General features: G+C 45.1%; 1 protein-coding gene across 4 annotated transcripts in view; it reads left to right on the forward strand.

The window, feature by feature from the left end:
* TMEM63B (transmembrane protein 63B) overlaps positions 1 to 20,699 on the forward strand; it is a 76,660-nt gene that overhangs the window by 24,495 nt on the left and 31,466 nt on the right. For 3 of the 4 annotated variants that reach the window (XM_060272925.1, XM_060272927.1, XM_060272926.1), the window contains exons 2-4: positions 12,246 to 12,444; positions 13,063 to 13,146; positions 16,997 to 17,031. In XM_060272925.1, the coding sequence (XP_060128908.1) occupies positions 12,268 to 12,444; positions 13,063 to 13,146; positions 16,997 to 17,031 (296 nt within the window). In that variant the 5' untranslated portion in view covers positions 12,246 to 12,267. The remainder of the gene's footprint in view (positions 1 to 12,245; positions 12,445 to 13,062; positions 13,147 to 16,996; positions 17,032 to 20,699) is intronic. The other variant, XM_035108186.2, reaches the window with a different exon arrangement.

Genomic DNA, 20,699 nt, shown 5'->3' on the forward strand with positions numbered 1-20,699 from the left:
TGACATATGTCTATGCTGAGTCAGTCAGAATAAATTATGGAGTGTTCAGCATTTGAAAGAGTCAGCTGGGGGGGGGAGTAAGGGTGAAGAAGAGGGTATGTGGGAAGGATCTAGTCATTTTTACTTTTCTGGAATCCACTTTTACCCAGAAGCAATGAACACCAGTGACTCAGCCTTGGCAGCCAGTAGAAAGCTGAACTCTCTCATAGAAGAATGCCTGTGTCTAGTTTTCCAGTAGATCCTATGCAGTGAGTGTCTGACTCTGGGTGAAGCCCAACTTGTCGAGTTAATAATACATGCAGGGTGGGTTCCAGGCACACATTGCAAAGTGTTTTGAAATGGATGGAACTTCCAAGTTGGGGAAGGGTCAAAGGGGGGACAAAAATCCAAAGCGTATCACTGTGTTCAACGGTCCAATAATACTTTAGATTCCTCCCACAGGCCTGAGCATATGCTTGTTGGTTGAGAACTCAACTAAATTGAGTCAACAGTTATGAGATTATTCCCAATCTATTGTGCCTGTGCTCAAAGAGTTTCTCTGGCTTCTGAATTGTTATTGAGCTATGTCTGAAGTTTTCCTGTCAGTATATAAAGCCCTTAATGGCTTGGGAACAGGTTACTCGGGGGATCAATTTGGCCCATGCATTTTTATAAGTGCCATATGATGAAGGTTTCACATTTACAAGGAGCTGATATTGTAAAGAGCCAGTGTGGTGTAGTGGTTAAGAGCAGTAGACTCATAATCTGGGTCTCCGCTCCTCCACATGCAGCTGCTGGGTGACCTTGGGCTAGTCACACTTCTCTGAAGTCTCTCAGCCTCACATACCTCACAGAGTGTTTGTTGTGGGGGAGGAAGGGAAAGGAGAATGTTAGCTGCTTTGAGACTCCTTCGGTAGTGATAAAGCAGAATATCAAATCCAAACTACTCTTCTTCTTCTTCTTCTTCTTCTTCTTCTTCTTCTTCTTCTTCTTCTTCTTCTTCTTCTTCTTCTTCTTCTTCTTCTTCTTCTTCTTCTTCTTCTTCTGTGGCAGCACCAATGCATAGGCACTCCCTGCCTGTTGACATCAATCAGGAGCCCTTTCTATATTGCTTTACACACTTGCTGAAAACTTTTTATTTCAGCAACTCTACCCAGACGTCATTTATGTTAGGTTATAATGCTTTACTGGTTTTATCTGTGTTTTATTAACTATCTTGTATACCTACTATTTTAACAGTTTTGTGGATTTTAGCAGTGATTTATTGATAATTATATTGTGTACACCACTTAGAGAGTTTTTTAATTAAGCTGTCTATAATTTTTTTCTAAAAAGCCATAAGCAAAGGAAGGGGAAATATCTATGTTGGCTGTTTGATGCGAAAGATTTACAGCTTGAATGCTGGATAAGAAATGGCATTCTCCTATATGGTGAATCAATGATCTCTGTGCAAGAACCCGGGGTGGGGTGGGGGACTGTTCTCTGCAATTGACACCAAGGTTATCATATGTTGCATTTTGTACACCAAATTTGCACAGAGAGCTCAAACTGAGAAGCTTTCTGGATACTTGCCCCAGCAACTGCCTTTCCTTGGAGATTTTCACAAATCTGATAAATTTGGAAGAATTGGAATAGCTTGTTGCATGGTGGAAATGTCATTTTAAAAATATATTCTTATAAAAGTATATCTATACTGCCCACTCACATAAAATATCAAAGTGGTGCACAGCATGAACTATTTTAAAATAATACAAAATAATCACTGGATTAATTGGTTTATCTAAAAAAAAGGAAATTAAACAACTGAGTAGGCTCATTGGTATAAGAGAGTCTTCTCTGAGATCTCTGGAGGTTGCCTGCTGAATCTCTGTTGGAAGAGAGTTCATAGCATAGAACTGGTGACACTAAACCTTTGGCCTGATATTAGGCAGCTGTTGAAGAGGGGAAGATGTCTAGTTGGGATTTACATTTAGCTGATGTTTTTCAAGTTATCAGTTATACCTTATGTGTGTATTTTAGAGTATGCTGCTGTCCTGGAACCTAACCAAGATGGGCTAGAAACCCTGGCATAGGATGGACCAGGAATGCGAACATACAATACAATTCATAGGGTCCAGAGACTTAGGAGAGGAGACTCTAGATAATCTGAGAAACGGAATGGAGGTTTTTAAATGTCAGACAGACAATTTTCTGGTTTCCAATTTTTACCTTTAAGTTTACAGACACATGTGCAATATTCTGCAGCAAAATGATACCTTTAATACCAGGCATCCCCAAACTTCGGCCCTCCAGATGTTTTGGACTACAATTCCCATCTTCCCTGACCACTGGTCCTGTTAGCTAGGGATCATGGGAGTTGTAGGCCAAAACATCTGGAGGGCCGCAGTTTGGGGATGCCTGCTTTAATACTTTTCCATGACATTTTGCTTATGTAATCTTCATCCCACCTTCCATTAATGCTATTGTAAATTACTGCATACTGATAGGCTGATCATCCTCGAGGGCTAAGGTATTTCTGTTTCATGTCATAAGAGAAGTATTCCTTTCCTGTTAAGTGTGACCATTTCCTGACTTCTCTCCTTTTGATGAGGCTGGAAGCTAGAGATCAGACTAGTCAGTGTGCTTACTGGGGTGAAGGTCTCTCTGCTGCAATTCTATGCATATCCACCTGGAAACAAGTCCCACCAAGTTCAGTGAGGATTACTATTAGGTAAGCATATAGGATTGCAGCCTAAGAGGCCCAAGTCTTCCTGCTGGTCATTAATGAGACTTGAGGGGTAATAGTTGATGACAGAGTAGCCTTGCAACAACTAAGCTGCTTCTGCTTCTAGAAGAGGCAACTCTGTAACCAGCCATCCTGGCGACAAGCATTTCTTTGTCTACAGTATATCTGATATTTTAACTGTTGGTTTGCTAAATTTGCATTTTATGCATCTTGTTAGCAGCCCTGGGCTCCTGTGGGAGGAAAGGTGGAATATAAAAATGAACAATAAATGTGCTGCCGCAGACCTTAGAACTAGGAGCTAATTTTTCCACATGGGATTCTGGGATTGCCCCAGGCTCTGGTGATATTTTCTGCTTTGACCAGTGTTATGGAAATCAGGGTGCACCAGTTTGGGCTGAGTGTTTGTTGTTGTTGGCATATTCCTGACAGTGTCAGAGGCGTGTGTTCTTTTGTCACAGCTGTAGCCTGACAGACATGCCGGATGCCCTGTGCCATGTTTATTTTTACCTGTTGATGTAGAACACCTCTCTGTTGCCATTCCAGGATGTTGCTTGCTTGGTTCAATGCTGGCCTTTGACTCAAAAGGTTATTTCCTTATATCTCCTGCCACTCATCAGCACTTACATCCTGTTGTCTCCTCTCCTGAGCAAATAGACTTTTGCTCCCAAAGATAATGATGTAGACGAGGGTGTCAGATTCTATTAACTATAGCAAGCGACCACAGGGACACTTACTTCCAGCCATGAAGCTGCTGGGGCACAGAGAGGCCCTGAGCTCTAGTCCAGCACACAGAGACCACCTACACCCTGTCATCGCAGGCTTGCTTTTAAAGTAGTATTCCCATATTCCACTAACCCATAATTCCTAAAACAACCTTTGTTGACCTGGTGCCCTGCTGATGTTTTAGATTACAACTCTCATCAGCCCCAGCTAGGACAAACTTTGGGAAGCTCCAGGGAGCCCTCCTTCCTGTTTATACTGCAGAGCGTGTGTAAAGTTCCATTACCAGACATTAATCCAGCCACCAGCTTGTCTCTCCTGGGGTCAGGCGTTCCTTTAAGAGGCTTGGCCGCCAGCTGCTAGGTTTGTTTCTTTGTTTATTGCTTGTGACACCCACTGCAGTTGAAGTTCTGCTCTTGACTCCCAATTCCTGTCCTAACTGCATCTCTATATGTGTGTACATACCAATTACTAACTTAAGTGTCACCTTATGACTGTGGGGATAGATCTCCTACTCCCCAGTTCCCTCGATCATTAGCACCCAGCAGCAAGCATGTAATTGTATAACGGTGTCTCGTGTAACATTTAATAATATTTGCATTGTTATCATCGTCTTCTGCTGGGACTAGGAACTTGTATGTGGCATAATTCCTTTCACAGAAATAAATTCACAGAAAGAGAAAGAAAGGTCTTCATACAGTACGATTCATTAGACCTCGGCTGTTTCTCACACTGCTTTCCTCATAGATGTGCTGAATCTTCCAATGCACTTCATGCTTATAGGACCAGTCTCCCACTTCACATGTTAATGTACTTAAGACCTACGTGAAGTTGTTATAAGCAAAAACACATAGGAACACATGAAGCTGCCTTACACAAGTCATTGGTCTATTGTACTCAGCACTGTCTACAGTAACTGGCAGGAGGTGTCCAGGATTTCAGCCCTACCTGGAGATTCCAGGCATTGAACCTGGGACCTTCTGCATGCAAAGCAAATGCTCTACCATTGAGCTATGGCCCTTCCCATTTTAGTTTATGAGGCATGCTTATTGCTGCACCAGTGTAGGTTTTGTCCATATATGAGTGCTATGAAACCTAATTATTTCTCAGCCAGCATATTGACAAAATGTGTGGATATAGGAAGGGCTTTCATACAGAAGGTACCCCAGCTGATGTAGGAGGCTTGCTTGTTCAAAAGCATAAATGTATTTTCAAAAAACAGTCAGTTCTGTTACACTCATACATGCCTGAAATAAATAGCCCTTCCCATGAAGGGCTTCCCATGCCTGAAATAAATAGCCATGGGTTCTTAACTGGGGGGATAATGATTGCAGAGCGCTATGAGGAAGTAAAGTTAAGATTTTTAGGTTCAGGTTCATCTATCTTACCAGTAGAAGCATCTACCTCTACAGATGCCCTGGCAACTGAAATCCCAGGACACCCAGTAGCCAAAAGCTAGCATAGTTGAGCTGATAACATGTTATGCATTTGAGACACTAGCTTAAAAAAGGTTTAAGAAATAGCCTCTACAACAAAGTGAGTCAGAAAATGCATCTAATGCTTTACATTGAAGGAAAGGGGCATTAGAAAAGTAGACAGTGTTAAAACCTGTTTTTGTGTGCTGCAGTAATTTTGCAAAGGGTTTTTATGGCTTACTTAGGACAAAGATCAATAGAAGCAAGAGAAAAGGAGAAAGAGAGAAACCAATGAAAACAGAAGAATGTGCCACGAAGCACACAACCGAAGGAAGTTTAGGCCCAAGGGAAATTAAAGGGCAATTACCGGTATATGAAAAACTACTGCTACAGAACAACAGGAAATATATATTCTAGCTCGAGTAATTATTTAAAAAGATTCACAGAAAGCTGCTATGTAATCCTGGGTTTAGTAAGAATGGAAAATGCTTGTCACATTTCACTGTCCCGGGGTCTGCTATGAGAGTCTGGCCTAGCAAAGACGCTGCAGTCCTGCACATGTTTGTTAGATTTCTGCCTAAACAGGCTATATATTGGACTGGTCCAGTCGTCTTTGCTTCTTCACAAATCAAAGACTACCGTATATTATGGCGTGCCCATGCTGCACTCTGCCACAATGGGAATTCAGTCCAATGGCAAAACTGTCTTCTCGCTCAACAAGCAACTCATTGTCAACCAGCCTTGCACAGTCAAGTCCACTGCCTGCCTGGTGTCAACCCCTGCTGTGCAGAATGCAAATGACGCTTCGCATACCTCCCTGAGCTGCTCTTCCCAGACAACCCTGCAAGTGTATCTGCACACAAGGCACAAAAGTATAACAGAAATTGGCTTCACCCAAGTTGTATGTGCTGTCCCTGGTGAAATCTCAAAAGCTGCCTCCAGCTGCCGTTTATTTATTCGTCCAATTCATTTATGCCCTGCTCTGTCCTGCCACTGCTGTTGTAGTGCTCAGGGTGGCTTAAAACATGCAAATGTTACAAAATCATGCACACTTTTTTATAAAAACAAAAACAATAGCAGTAAAGGAGAAACAGCTGGTAGATGAAAGCAACTAAGGAGGGATCAGTGCAGACCACCTTGAGCAAAAATGTATTTGACTCCTGGTAGAAGACCATGAGAGAGGGGGCAAACCAACCATCTGAGGTGGAGCGTTCCATTGACCCAAGCCATTTTAGGGTTTAATGGTCACTTATAGTTGAGACTGGAAATGGACAAGAAACCAAGGCCGCTGCCCTGAAATAGGAGATGCAAACAACACAAAAGAGGTGTCTGTCCTCCTTCTCCTGTAACTTCATCAATATAGGTAGGGCGCAAGCCACCAGCAGTTAAGCTCAGCAGAGAGCAAGGCTGGACCACTTTTGTGTGTTGGAAAATCATTGCCACATGTACAAGATTCCTTCTTTGCCTTTCAGAGCAAATCTAAAACAACTGGAGAATTTAGGTTTGTTGTCTTGCTAGGGGGAGGGACGATCCAGAAAATAAATCCCCAAAACGAGACTCTTAAAAATTCCCCTTCACTCACTTTGTCAATCTGGCTCATGTCTCCCATTCATAAGTAGAATGTTGCAGCTAATATCCATGCTGCTCTTTTAGGCAAAAATCCTTTAAAAAGTTTTATAAAATTATGAAGTACTTACAGGGTAGTCTTAAGTGCTTTTCTGGCTCCCTCTCTTTTTTGTTTAGAAAACCTTTCTAGCTAGTTGGAGCAAGAAGAAAGCACGCTGCTTTCTGAAACCTCCTACTGAAAAGTCTCTGGAAATTGTGGCACATTAGGATCTGCCACCTTTGCTGAATAAACATACAAAGAAAAAGATGGATGCCCACATGTATCTTTGGGGTACAGCCATCTTTTTTCTGTATCGTGTCTCTCTAAGGCACGGCCCTTGCTTAGAAGGGTTCGTGAACATGTAATCTACTCCATTTGTTTACATTCTGATCCAAGCATGAGATGTCCCATATGCAAACCAATGAGTTTTTATTCAGATTGTGGGGCCGGCTCATCTCTAGTCATTGAGCATAAAGAACTACCTGTAATATAAAGCCATTGTTTCTTGTTTATTCCTCTTCTTTCGGAGCTCCTGTCTAACACCTGAAAATAACTGCAAGTAGGGGACTCTTCAGTGAGAGATCCGCCTGTATTGGGAAATCTGTAATGTAGACATGAGGGAGTCCGTCTTCACACCCCTATTTCCCGGATATGGGATAAGAGTGGTTCAGGGGGGGAAAGGGAGAGATCAGTTTAATTGTAATAAGAAACAAATGATTAAGTGAAAGTGACAGCTTGGATAACACTGTTTCATAGTCTGTCGGGACTGGATGGCAGTGGATTAGAAAGAGACTCTTTTGAAGAATCACAGCTGTGAGACAATGGGGTGTGGGAAGTTCCCTATGAACTGACTACTGTCGCAGGCTACCCAGTTTAATTTCTCTCACTGCTAAAAGGTTATTCAATTCCTCACTTTCCCACCCACACCTTCATTACCACTCTCACCTCTCTCTTCCAGGAGCCTGGATTTGGGGCAGAGGTGGCAGCAGTCAACAAGGGATGCCTTGACCACATAGCACTTCCACCATCCTGCATCTACCTCTGTCTTTTCAACAGCAATAGTGAAATGTCTGAGTGTAATAGGTGGAAGAATAGCCTTGGGGTGTGTGTTTCTGGGGAGAGAGGCCTGCCTGACTTAGTGGATAGTGGGGACCCAGGCACCAAAGATGTTCAAAAGGTGGGCCTTTGAAGAGGAGGGTGGAAAAGCAGTCCAAAATGATTGAATGTAGCTATTAATACAAATACACTCCAATAATACAAACATGTTGACCTACTCCAGTAACTTAGTACTAAACGTGATAGAGAACGAAGCCTAACACAGAAGTAAAAATGCACTACATGCAATGGCAAACAGGTTCCCATTTGACAAAAGCAACATGGGCTTCTCTACAGCTAACCTTCATGCATTAGCTGGCAGTCACACCTCTCACTTGCGGCAGCCTTTCTCTTATCTTAGAGAGCCAGTGTGGTGTATTGGTTAAGAGCGGTAGACTCGTAATCTGGGGAACCAGGTTCGCATTTCCGCTCCTCCACATGCAGCTGCTGGGTGACCTTGGGCTAGTAGTCACACTTCTCTGAAGTCTCTCAGCCCCACTCACCTCACAGAGTGTTTGTTGTGGGGGAGGAAGGGAAAAGGAGATAGTTAGCCGCTTTGAGACTCCATAGGGTAGTGATAAAGCGGGATATGAAATCCAAACTCTTCTTCTTATCTGCCTCCAACATCTCCCTATCTCTTCCCCATCTTTCACCTTAGAGAGGTAGAGAGACCTGGATGCAGACTGGTGGTTCAACAAAGATGCAATAAAGGAATCTGTCTATGAGTTGCTTGTATTGAGGAGCTTGGTTAGATGGGACCCTGTTGGCTCCCTTCTCTCACCTGATCCCTGGAAGTTGCAGCACCACACTGGCTCTATCAAGGGTAGCACTGCAGACAGTGCAGCAGAGATGAAGACAGCATTTTCCTTTCCTTTCCTAAGCTGTTATGGTGGCACAAGGAGCTGAAGCACCTGGATTTAACAGTGTTTTGTGGCAAAAAAAACTGTAGCAGAAGATGTTGGGGCAGCAGTACCTCTGCTTCAGGATCTTCTTGCCCTTCAGCAGTTGTGCCAGAAGGACACACAAATTTATGGGTCTAACTGCATCCATCTGATGAGGCATCTCTTCTGCCATTGACTGGCTATATGTGTTTATTAGTGCATTTCAAAGCATGCTGCCAGTCAGGGATATCTATCCGTACTGACTTCCCAGCCAGAAAGTACTGGGTAAGGAGTGGCTTATCAAAACTGACCAGCTGAATGTGTGAGCTAGAAAGTTTTCATGGCGGTGAGCAAACAGGGTATGGAGCTCTACAGTGTGATCTCTACAGTCAGCTGTTGAGCACTCAAGCTTTTGAACTTTTGACTTCTAGACTGCAAGAGATGTGTAACTGAGAGGCAGTGAAATAATATTAGCATTTTGTATTCTATTCACATATAAAGAAGAGCAGGAATGTGTTATTATTAGAAACAGTGCTATCTTAATGGATATGCTTCCTCGGGAGGTCCTCTGCAAATATTGTGCTGGATTAGAACTCACTAGGTGGCCTTAGGGAAGTCACTGTTGCTGAGCCTCCCTTCCACAACTGCAATACAGGGATAATTTCAGTCTACCTTACAGAGCCGTTGCACGTAAGATAATATGTGTGGAGCTATTTAAACAATTCAATTTCTAAGTCTTAATATTATTGCTACACTAATAGGAGAGGTTAGCCTAAGGAACTAATCTTTGTTCCTGCAGAATTACCACACATTTATGTCATTTATGTCATTGAGGCTTGCGCAGGAGAACTTCTCTGTGGGTTGTGTCTCAATGGGCAGATCTGCCTGCACCCCCACTTGGCCACCATAAGGCTCGCCAAAATCCACTGCCTGTAGCAATTGTTTTACATTGTCGCATGTTAGGGCTGCAAAATATGGTTTAGCAAATGCCTCCTAAGTCGTTTAATATGGTCCTGAAAGCTCCTCAGTCTTTTTCATTGTAAGTTCCTCCTGCAGTGGAGAATGTTGCAGATTCCTGGCTGTTCTGCTTGTCCACTTGCTTTCTCTCCCCGCCCCCATTCCCTTCTCCAGGTTATTCACAGGTACCTTGGTTTCCCAGTTCCCACTGGTAGCTGTCTCATTAAGAATCCAAGCTTGCAGAGTTTACGCCCACTCACTTTCCCAGGGCTCAGGCCTGGCCTTCTGCTTTTTGTCTCTTAATCCATCCACTGCTGCTGCAGCATCTCCCTGCTTTCCCCCCCTTTCTTTCCACCCAGCCTCTGTATTTCTTTTAATGCATTGCATGGGTCCCATCCCAGATCTTTTGGGCCTCCTATTAAGCAAGTGAAGCCTCAGCCTTGTGGTGATTCCCTGTGTGCTCCACATGTCAATCAATACCCTGCATGGCCCTTTGTTTATCATTCCTCTGCCAGCTTGAATCCCTGTGAACAGGCCTCCTCCAAGCCAATAAGGAATTAATTTGTGGAAGCAAAGACAAGGCTCCTGTGATATGACAGTGCAGGTTTCATAACAAAGTGTGTTTCGTTTCCAGCAACACTGTTGGGACGCTGCTATGTTTTGGGGGCTAAATAGCTCGAGTGGGTGGCTTTTAATATTAGGCCATGTTTGCAGTGTATGTTCATCACAGATAGGTGCTGGATTTGAGGAAATGTGTGGTGCACATTTGATTTGAGATTGGAATTAGCAATGTTAACTAAGCTTAAGCGTTCTACTACATTCCTCACTGTTGGCTGGGTCTGATGGGAGTTGTACTCAAAAATATCTACAGGACACCAGGTTGGGAAAAGGTGTCCTCCTAGTTTGAAGACTGGCACTTTTCCAGTTTGGTTTGTTTTGTTTCTAGCTGCATCAGACCCTGGGAACCTACTCGGTGCCTCTTGGCAAGTCGTGCTCGCTGCAATTAGAGAAAAGTTGTGGCCGTGCATTTACAACCAATTGGACAGAACAAATGATATACTCCAGTGAATACTTGCCTAGTGCTGGATGTTCCCATTGCACCATAGAACAATTGCAGACAGTCCTTGGGGCACATGCAAGCTCCAGAATTAGGAACATTTCGAAGTCTCAGTCCAGCACTAAAGCAGATAAGAAGCCCCTGAAATGGAGCCAAATATTATTTATAGATTCTCAAATGTTTCAGATCAAAAATGAATGCATTTAAAAACAACAACCTGCCTTCAAACCAGTGCTACCTTTCTAGAAAAATAGATGCTGGAACTCATCATGAACACCTCCTTCATTCTCTTAGTTGGCAATGGTGCCCACCTGAGAGGTGCTGGAACTGAGTTCCAGCGAGTTCCGGCTGAAAAAAGCCCTGCTTCAAACAGATATGTCAGATTTATATATTTGGGGTTATGGTTATATGATATCTGATTTGATGAGGTGCAGTGCAAGTTTGTTTTCAGTCTTGAGCCTTTGAACCATGAAAGTGTTACAGCTTTGACCTTTTCCCCCAGCTATGCATCTGGAGGGTTAGCTATAAAAATAAAGGGAACTCAGAAGAGGAGGAGCCAGCTGTCAGAAAGCAATAAGCACAAGAATATTTCAAAGGGTGATCAACGTCTTTTGGAATATTCAATAGAATTCTGGCCATGCTTCTGAGTCCATAACTCTTTTCAACATGGGTGAATATTATGATGAAAACACACTTTCAATGGCTATTGGGCATGATAGCTAAAAGGAGCACCCATGCTCAGAAGCAGCCTGTCTCTTGAGTTTCAGATGCTAGAGACAAAGTGGAGGAGGGATGAACCTTCATGTCCTGCTTTTAGGCTTCCTAGAGGCACCTGCCTGATCCTTGTTATAATATAGAATGCTGGACTAGAATGTCCTTTGGTTGGATCCAGCAAGGCTGCTATGGCTCTTATGTACATAGAGGTGGTGACGTTATTGATACAGTTTCCAAGGAAACTTCTTAAATCCAGACTTACCCACAATGAGCAATGGGAACGTGGCTATTAACCCATCTGCTACTGCTATTGTTGTTGTTGTTTAGTTGCGTATGACTCTTTATGACCCCATGGACCAGAGCACGCCAGGCATTCGCTTGCTTTATAGGTTTCAGGGATGAAAGGTTGACTCATCTAGTTCATGATGCATAGATTGGCAACCTGAAACCACTCCTAGTTATGTACCTTTCTACAGGTGATCTGTTCAGGCCTGGCAAGAACAATTTGTTCCCCCCCTCATAGCCTACTGGAGGCAAAGAAAGAGGGGGTGGGAAAGGGGGTAGCAGAAATAAAAAAATCAAAAGAGAGAATGACTATACCCACTGGTGACTTTGACCACATCACCGTTAGCATGTAGACTCCAGATTACTCCTACTAGGTGGTCCAACACCTGGATAGCTCACTTGGTTAGAGTGTGATGCTGATAATGCCAAGGATGCAGGTTTGATCCCTGTATGGGACACCTGCATATTCCTGCATTGCAGGGGGTTGGACTAGATGATCCTTAGGATCCCTTCCAACTCTATAATTCATTGTCTAATCCAAAAGAATGTGGTCCTCTTCAGAAAAGGGGTTCTCCACCTGCCTCCACTTCCTAAATTTGACTGAAGCTTGGTGATTCTAACACTTAACTACTCTCTTTTGAACTTGTGCAACACAAAAAGGATTCTGAACAGCAAGGACCAAGGGGGCTAGGAGATGAAAATTTGGTCCTCCTCGAGCTCTTCAGGTGCTTCCTTCTTGTTTGCAGGTGGAAGAGCTTCCCAACCCACCCTTTTCTTTGCCTCCAACCAGGTCTTTCTCTTCCTTCCACAGGGAAGACAATGAAGTACTAGAGATGCTTCCCTTTGTGTTCGCCATCCTGGGCTCAGCAGAGGCTACCTGCAGGACCGCCGCCTGCAACAACACCACCAAGGATTACTGCTACAGCGCCCGCATCCGCAGCACTGTGCTGCAGGGCTTGCCCTTCGGAGGGGTGCCCACCGTCCTTGCCCTTGATTTCATGTGCTTTCTTGTAAGTATGTTGGTGGTGTTGCTGTCTGGCTTGGCACTTGAACTAGGTCTCTTCCCCCTGCATCTGTCACAGAAGGAAAGTCAGATGTCACAAGGAGATATGTCCAGAGGCATACAGCAAAAGATTATGAAGAGAGAGGAACAGGTGACCATGCAGAGCACAGGAATCCTGCCTCAAGTGCTAGAGTCATTTGCAGATCCTGTGTGTTTTCAAATGTTTTCATGAGGACAGGAAACCTCTCTCTCCCCCTCTCCCTCCCCCCTCTCTCTCTCTCTCTCTTGTTCTGAAAGTTGAGATGCTGGAAGAATCTGTGTAGATGCCAAATACCAGTACTTCCCAGACATCCACACAATCTATAAGTTGCAGCACTACTGCTCCTAGCACTTTGCAAAATCGTCTACAACCTTCATTAGAGTTTCTTGCTAAAGGACCAAATAAAAATTAAATTGTTAGAATAAGAGGCGTTTGCATATTTTTATGTTGTGTGCATATACTATTTTGCAAGAAATGTGGAGAATTTAGCTTTCTCTATACTGGGGGCACTGCAGTTTGGTGGAGGACAGAGTATTTACTAACCAGGGACCTTGGCCTTACATTTCCTTATTTGCCTTTCTGCAGGCACTGCTGTTTGTCTTTTCCATTTTACGTAAAGTGGCCTGGGATTATGGGCGTCTGGCACTGGTGACTGATGCTGACAGGCAAGTAGAACTCTTTCTCTCTCTTTTTCTCCTAGAAAGTGGAGAAACATCCTCTTTTGACAAATAACATCTCCTAGAAGTTAGGATCAGTTACTGAAATGCAGTCCAACAGGTTAGCGTTTTGCAATCCATCCGTGGGCCGGAACTCTAAAGAGGTACTTTAGGTGCACTCAAGTACTTGGTAATACCTAGTGATTTTCTTCTTCTTTAGACAACAGTCCCTCAAGTCCTATCACAAACTTATTTTTCCTGCAACTCCCTCAGTTTTGAAAAGGGTGTGATGTGGAGGGTTATTGCTTGATACACTCACATCCTTCCAAGTTTCCTTTTGGTGTATGCAGTTCTTTAGGCGTAGCTGGTGCCCACATACAATATACCCCTTCTCCTAGAATAGTAGAAGAGCCAGCCTGACTAGTCCTGGGTGGCTCATAAAACGTCTGGCCATCCAGCCGTTGCAGGGCAGGGGAGGCAGATGAGTGACTGCACAGCAACCCAAAAAGGGGGTGTGGACCCAGGGTAAAGGGACCCCTGACCATTAGGTCCAGTCGTGACCGACTCTGGGGTTGCGCGCTCATCTCGCATTATTGGCCCGAGGGAGCCGGCGTATAGCTTCCAGGTCATGTGGCCAGCATGACAAAGCTGCTTCTGGCAAACCAGAGCAGCACATGGAAACGCCGTTTACCTTCCCGCTGTAGCAGTTCCTATTTATCTACTTGCATTTTGACGTGCTTTCGAACTGCTAGGTTGGCAGGAGCTGGGACCAAGCAACGGAAGCTCACCCCGTCACAGGGATTCGAACCGCCGACCTTCTGATCAGCAAGCCCTAGGCTCAGTGGTTTAACCACAGCGCCACCTGGGTCCCTGGACCCAGGATATTCAAGGTCAAATGGCCAGCCCTTTTAGAAGAGCAAGTGATGGCAGCCTCATATATGCTAGTAGTGAACTCCTTCCCCAAGTGATGATTCTTATGTAGCAAAAAGATCACCATCACAAGAGGGAGCTAATAGCAGATGGGAGGCAGGGTGGACCCAAAGTTTCCAGAAGTACCAAAATGGGAGGGGACTTCAGCAGGGGGTGGTCACAGAATCTGACGGATTGTTGGAGAGGGGTGATGGATTGGAGTATCCTGAAGAAAGGCATGATGAGCTGACAGAACCCAAAGCGGAAGCATTTTATACTGCAGCATTTTATTGCAGGTTCCACATTGTTGTTATTTTTACATGCTTACATTCTGCTCAGGAGGGCGAAAGTACAATCACTAAGCATGTATCAGATCAAACAGCAACTTCTTCCTTTTGATGTCAGCAGTAGGAATTCTTTTAGTAGAGCAGCAGTTAAAACTCATCAGTATGAGATACAGGCCAAAGGCCTGGGGGGGGAAAGGAGGAGGAAGGTTTTGGCGCAGGGGTGATAAGTCAACAGTGAGGGTGCCAAAGTGAGCATCTCTGGGGAGAGCAGTCAAAAGTTTAGTTGCAGCCAGAAGACGACTCAACCCTGGTGTTGGTGAGAGTTCAGAGGTGCATGATTCATAAATAATTATCTGAAACATAGCAGTTCACAGACCCGAAGAGACAGAGAGTGCCTGCCAAGAAATGGTACACAGAGGATGTGGGGAAATTGTTACAGGGTATGCAAGGTTGTGGTTGCTGCTTTCCTAGCCTGTAAAATTGCTTACAAAGGCAGACAGATCTTTGATTTTACAGATGTTCATTTCCCAATGAAACTGGAGACCACATGCTACGTTCTTGGATGCTACAGCTTTTTATTTGTACAGATGTTACAGTTTTCAATCTGAAGAAGTGAGAGCTGGCAAGAGGGGACAGTTCCACAGCGGCAGTTCCTTCCCTTGAGTCAGAAAGTTGGTTGGGGGAAGTCTTGGGAAAGAATTGTTAATGATAGCTTCTGTGACTAGAGGGGAGAGAGAAATGACTGTTGTTAACCACTGTCCCTTGTGCATGTTGCTGCAACTCTGCAATGCAGGTCCGAGTTGCATCGTGAAGTAGGGTAAAGCATCCTTGTCTTCACAAAGAAGGGAAACAGGACAGGAAAGTGTTCTCAGAGGGATCATCAACACTTCCGCTTGTCCCACTGCTTCCCCCCAGGGAAACATACTGTTTACTGCTGATTCAGAACAAAGTCAATTGTTTTTTCTGCAGATTGACTTTTGATTCAATTCACGGTAAACAGTGGGTTTTCCTGGGGGAAAAAGGTGGGACAAATGAAAAACCGCTCAGAGCCATGCCTAGAAAGTCTGGGATAAGTGGAAAACCTCTCAGCCCGATGCTTTCTAGCATGGAAGTGTAGCTGAGCCCAGAGTGTACTCCAGTGCCATCATGAGTGACTCTACTGCTGATAAAAATAGATTTCATATGGAAACTAAAACTGCCACCTCAATGTACAACCCATCTTCATTGGTCACACCTCAAGGGTCTCTCTGGTCTTGGGCCTCCCCGACTGCCGTCAGTGGACAGGTTTCAGACAGCTGAAGCCTCACTCTAATGACAGCAGCAGCAGCAAAACAGAAGAGATGAGGATGCAAAGAAATGGGATTCTCAGAATATGAGAGAGAAATTAGAAACCTTGGTTTTATTTGCCCAGCCGTCCCCTGCATTGCTGACTATCAACATTTCAGTTTTGTTGAGGGTCCCTGGATTTGGATTGGTCCTGGCTACCTGATGAGAGAAGGACAGCAAGAAAAAGAAATTTAGAGATTTGTGCAATATATCCGGATAGGAGGCAGAAGAAGAAGAAGAGGAAGAAGATTTTGGATTTGATATCCCGCTTTATCACTACCTGAAGGAGTCTCAAAGCGGCTAACAATCTCCTTTCCCCTCCTCCACCACAACAGACACCCTGTGAGGTGGGTGGGGCTGAGAGACTTCAAAGAAGTGTGACTAGCCCAAGGTCACCCAGCAGCTGCATGTGGAGGAGCGGAGACGCGAACCCGGTTCCCCAGATCACGAGTCTACCACTCTTAACCACTACACCACACTGGTTAAGAGAACCAACACAACTGTAGTTGATGGGATTGCTGGTTTTCTGAGCAGTCCACCCTCTGCAGTACATTGGCCACAATATGATCTGCTTAGTTGCATCCCCTCCCTGGTTCCTTTTATGATAGGCTCAGAGGCCATGTAAGCAAGAGTCATGTCCGGAAGGCCCCAAAGGATCACCATCTGTACTACTAGCTGATGCAGTCGAAGAGTGTATACTAAAGAAACTTTCCTTAAAATGTGCATATCTTCCACCCAGGCAGTGACCTGGCTTCAGGAAGGGTACAAAGACCTAAGGAGAGAGAAAAACAAACAAAACGGAGTTTGCCTGAAGAGCAAATGCAGTTCTGTACATAGGCTTCGTTTGCTTTAGATAAGGCTCTGCTTCTCAAGGAGCAATTCAGAATATCAGCTGGTGTATTTCAATTTGCTGTTGTGGCTTTCATCTACAGCTGTTTATCTACCTGTTGCTAATAAGAGGGCACAGAATCTCATTTCCGAGAGAGGGCAGCCACATTTGCTTTGTGTTTAAGTTTGCCTGGAGATGCACATGGCAAGGCAAATCTGAAATGAATGTAGAATAGATTTATCCGAACACCAGAGTGAGCAGAAACCCTGACAAGGGAGAGGACTGGCTCCAGTCCTGAACAGTTTGCATGAACCATAAAACTGAATCTGTAAGCCAAAAAACTAAGTTTATTTTGTTCCTCTGGATGAATTTGGTGAACGATTTCCTTCCCAGGACCCCAAAATGTCAGCACTGAGAGAGGAGGACCATGGCTCTTGATTGAAAGATCCAATTTGTTTGTAACTCTCCCTTTTTCTCCCCCCCTTCATTCTTTTTCTTTTGTCCCCAGGCAGAGGCGCTGGCAGCAGGAGCAAGAGGAACGGGAATAGTACGTTGCGGGTTTTCCCAGGGTGCTTCTTCCATCCTTCCTTAATTCTCTTTTCCTTCCTGCTTCTGTTGAAGTTTTCACCTTTTGCTTCTGGACTAATCTTCACCGGGAGAGCAGGGCTTGTGGTTGTTGTCCACACTGGTCACTGCACACTAACCCTCTTGTGTCAGTCACGCTACACCAAAATGGAGGTGGGGGAAAGTTGCTCTCGAAAGCAACGAAATTCATAATGTAGACTCTCGCCTTTCTGAAAGACTGTCTTGTTCCTTTTTCAAAGAGTTGCTTATTATTTATTAACTTATTGCATCTATATCCCACCTTTCCTTCAGGGAGCTCAAGATGTCAGGCATATTTCTCTACCTCCCCAGGGCCGTCTTAAGCGGGTCGGGCACCCGGGCGCCATGGTTTCTGTGCGGCTTCGCCGTGCAGCGCCCCCCTGCCGACCCGGCACCCTGGCGCCCCGCGCCACCCAGCCTACCCCTAGAGCTGGCCCTGTACCTCCCCATTTTGCCCTCACAACAGCCCTGTGAGGTAGTTTAGTCTGGGAGACTATGACTGGCCGAAGGGACCATCTGTAGTGGGGGGAGGCCAGATTTCTGCTGAGCAATTCTGCCACCACTTTTCAGCAATGAGAAATGTTATCTTCTGCTTTGAAACATTCTCTGCCTCCTCGGCTGACTCATGCAGGAGCCCAAGGAGCTGATTTAACTAGGCTCTTCAAATTGCTCTTTCCTCAGGATTTTTTTTTAAAAAAATATTTAGGAACCTGTTCCCTAGCCAGCATCCCATGAAGCTGGTAAGAGTTTTCCACCACTGATATGTTCTAACCAAGAACAAACTGGGACCCAGGGCCAAGCAAAGACATTTGGCTTCCTCAGAAGAAAGGACGATATGGTTCCCTCATCCCCCATCAACAAACAAAAGCTCACCAAATAGGGAGCTAAACACTCCGTCATTCCTAGTGACAGAACAACACCCTTTGCTACTCCTGAGAGTAGCAGGCTTGCTTAGGGGGAAGCAGAGGGGTCACACCACTGTGTTCTCCAAATCTTGCTACCACCATCCCACCCCCCTTGCTTTATGTCACCTGAGGTGACATGGGATGTTCTGCCTCATGGGATGTTCTGTGTAGAACAGTATTCTTGTTGAGATGTAATAGGCACCCATTATCTGCACTTTCTGGAAAGATTTGAAAACATTTTTTGTGCTGAAAATCTTGCCTATCTGGGTGGATAGGTCTCTGCTATGGGTGCCTACTTTTTAAAAAAATCATCTTCTGTGCTATTTTTAAACTGTGTTTAGCTGTTTTTATTATATTCATCTATTGCCTTGGGGCATATGTGGAAGGCAATGGCAACAGTGCCCACCCTGCTGGTATATTTGGGGGGCCAGCCCTGCTGTGAGGTGAGGTGCAATTCAAGAGAGCCAAAGAGTCAAGTTATTTCATTTGCTTTACCACATGAAAACATAGTTTGGATTTCCTGACTCAGCCACAAAAAATCCCCTTCAACCAAGCCTTGGTCTGATTAATATGGCCTTTTTGTTGGGGGCAGGTTATTGTTTTGTTTTAGCTATTTATTTTGTGCTTTTATCCTGTATTTTTATCTTGTGAACCTCCCTGAGATCTTTGGATAAGGGGTGGTATATACATTTAAGAATCATAATCATAATAATGTTTCATGAGATACGGCAACGAAAGGAAAACCTGGACTTCACAATGACATGACAACTGGTTAATTTCTGAGAGGGGAGTGTCTAAACAGGCCAGGAGCTGTGGTGAGGCTCGTATTTATGTGTAGAATCCCTGCGCCACTTGTCGGTTCTAGCTCCAGATTTGGGCAGGGAGAAGGGCTTGTGCCTCTCCAATCAGGAGACCCACCTGCTAACTTACCATCATTACTGCCAGCTACTGCTGCCAGCTTCTCACTTGCTAGGGAAGGAGGCAGGAAGGGACAATGGAGAGGAGATGAAATAAGAAAAGATCAGCGGCAGCGGCACCATCCTCTTCATCACCATCCTCACTCACTTTCTCACCTTCTTTGAGCAATAGCAAAAAAAAAAGGGTGGGGGAGCCATAGGGCAAGTTTGCTCTTGGGCCATGCCAGGGCATGTGTCTGCCAGTCCCAAACATTTCTGAGATGCCTGTCTTTTATTACTGCATTTATATCCCTGTTTTCTGCAAAGGAGGGGTATATGGTTCTCCCCCCCCCTTCCCATTTTTATTCTCACAACAGCCGTCTGAGGTAGGTTAGGCTAAGAGACGATGACTGACCTGAAGTCCCCCAGCAACCTTCATGGCTGAGCCGGTGGGGGGGGGACTTCAAACCCTCACCTCCTAGATCCTAGGCCAACACACTTAACCACCACCCCAAAAACCTGGCACAGCACCACTTGTTGATGAATGGAAGATTCACTAAATGGGTGTGGAGGCTTCCTTGATTATCATCCCACATGTTCCAGGAGTGAGTCCTGGCATAAGAAAAGCAGGCTGCCATGCCGAGCCCCAAGTCCTAGTTAAGTGGCCCAGCCTAGCAGCTATTACAGTCTGGTCATGTCGGTGCCTTTGGCACAGGGCGTGTATTTCGCTGCATAGCACTTCGCTTCCTCCTCACTGGCACAGTATGGAAGTTTCATCACACGCAGTGTTTGGTAGCTCAGTGATAGAGCGCCTCACCACTGCATATCCAGGAAGGGCTGGGAGTGTCCCCTGCCAGAAAATCTGGAGAGCCACTGCCAGTCAGTGTAGACAGCACTGAGATGGGTGGATGAATGGTCTGACTCAGCCTAAGGCAGTTTCCTATGTCCATAAATCTTATCTTCTTCTGTCTTTACTACTCACTGTAGCCGCAGTTCTCCCCCTCTACAGCCACATTCACACAACCTGGTGAATCAGTCATTTATTCTTCAGTGGGAGGAGGGGAGCATATGCCCACCCCCTCGCAGGCAGATTTTTTTGGGGGGGGGGATTTTGCAGCCCTACTGGGATACGCATTGCCACTTCTTACATCAGGCAGCGCCAAACCCACTTCTGAAATCTGCCTGGCAACATGCTGCCCTCCAGCTCCCCCTTGTGACTGTTCCCTTTCTCTGTCCCCTTTTAATGCACCCTGTTGCAAACATTTAAACAAACGCACAAGCAAGTCACTATTGCACAGAATAAGCATTGGGATTAAAGAAGGGAAAGGCTAGGATGTCTGGGATGTGAAGCTGTCATACCTTTTGTTTTCCCAGAGTGCCACTTGAGTGCACACTAACAATACATCTGCAGTCCCCTTTTAGGGCTTGGAGGCATTTGGCCATTGTTCCGAACTGTGAACAGAGGGAGGAGTGGAGGCTAGACTCCATGCTGTTGCCTTTGCTTACATCACTGACTCCCTTCTCTCCTTGTTGTTGTTTAGTCGTGTCCGACTCTTCGTGACCCCATGGACCAGAGCACGCCAGGCACTCCTGTCTTCCACTGCCCCCCATAGTTTGGTCAGACTCATGTTGGTAGCTTCGAGAACATGGTCCAACCATCTTGTCCTCTGTCATCCCCTTCTCCTAGTGCCCTCAATCTTTCCCAACATCAGTGTCTTTTCCAGGGAGTCTTCTCTTCTCATGATGTGGCCAAAGTATTGGAGCCTCAGCTTCACGATCTGTCCCTCCAGTGAGCACTCAGGGCTGATTTC

The sequence above is a fragment of the Zootoca vivipara genome, chromosome 3, assembly GCF_963506605.1.
Source record: "Zootoca vivipara chromosome 3, rZooViv1.1, whole genome shotgun sequence".
Taxonomy (NCBI): domain Eukaryota; kingdom Metazoa; phylum Chordata; class Lepidosauria; order Squamata; family Lacertidae; genus Zootoca; species Zootoca vivipara.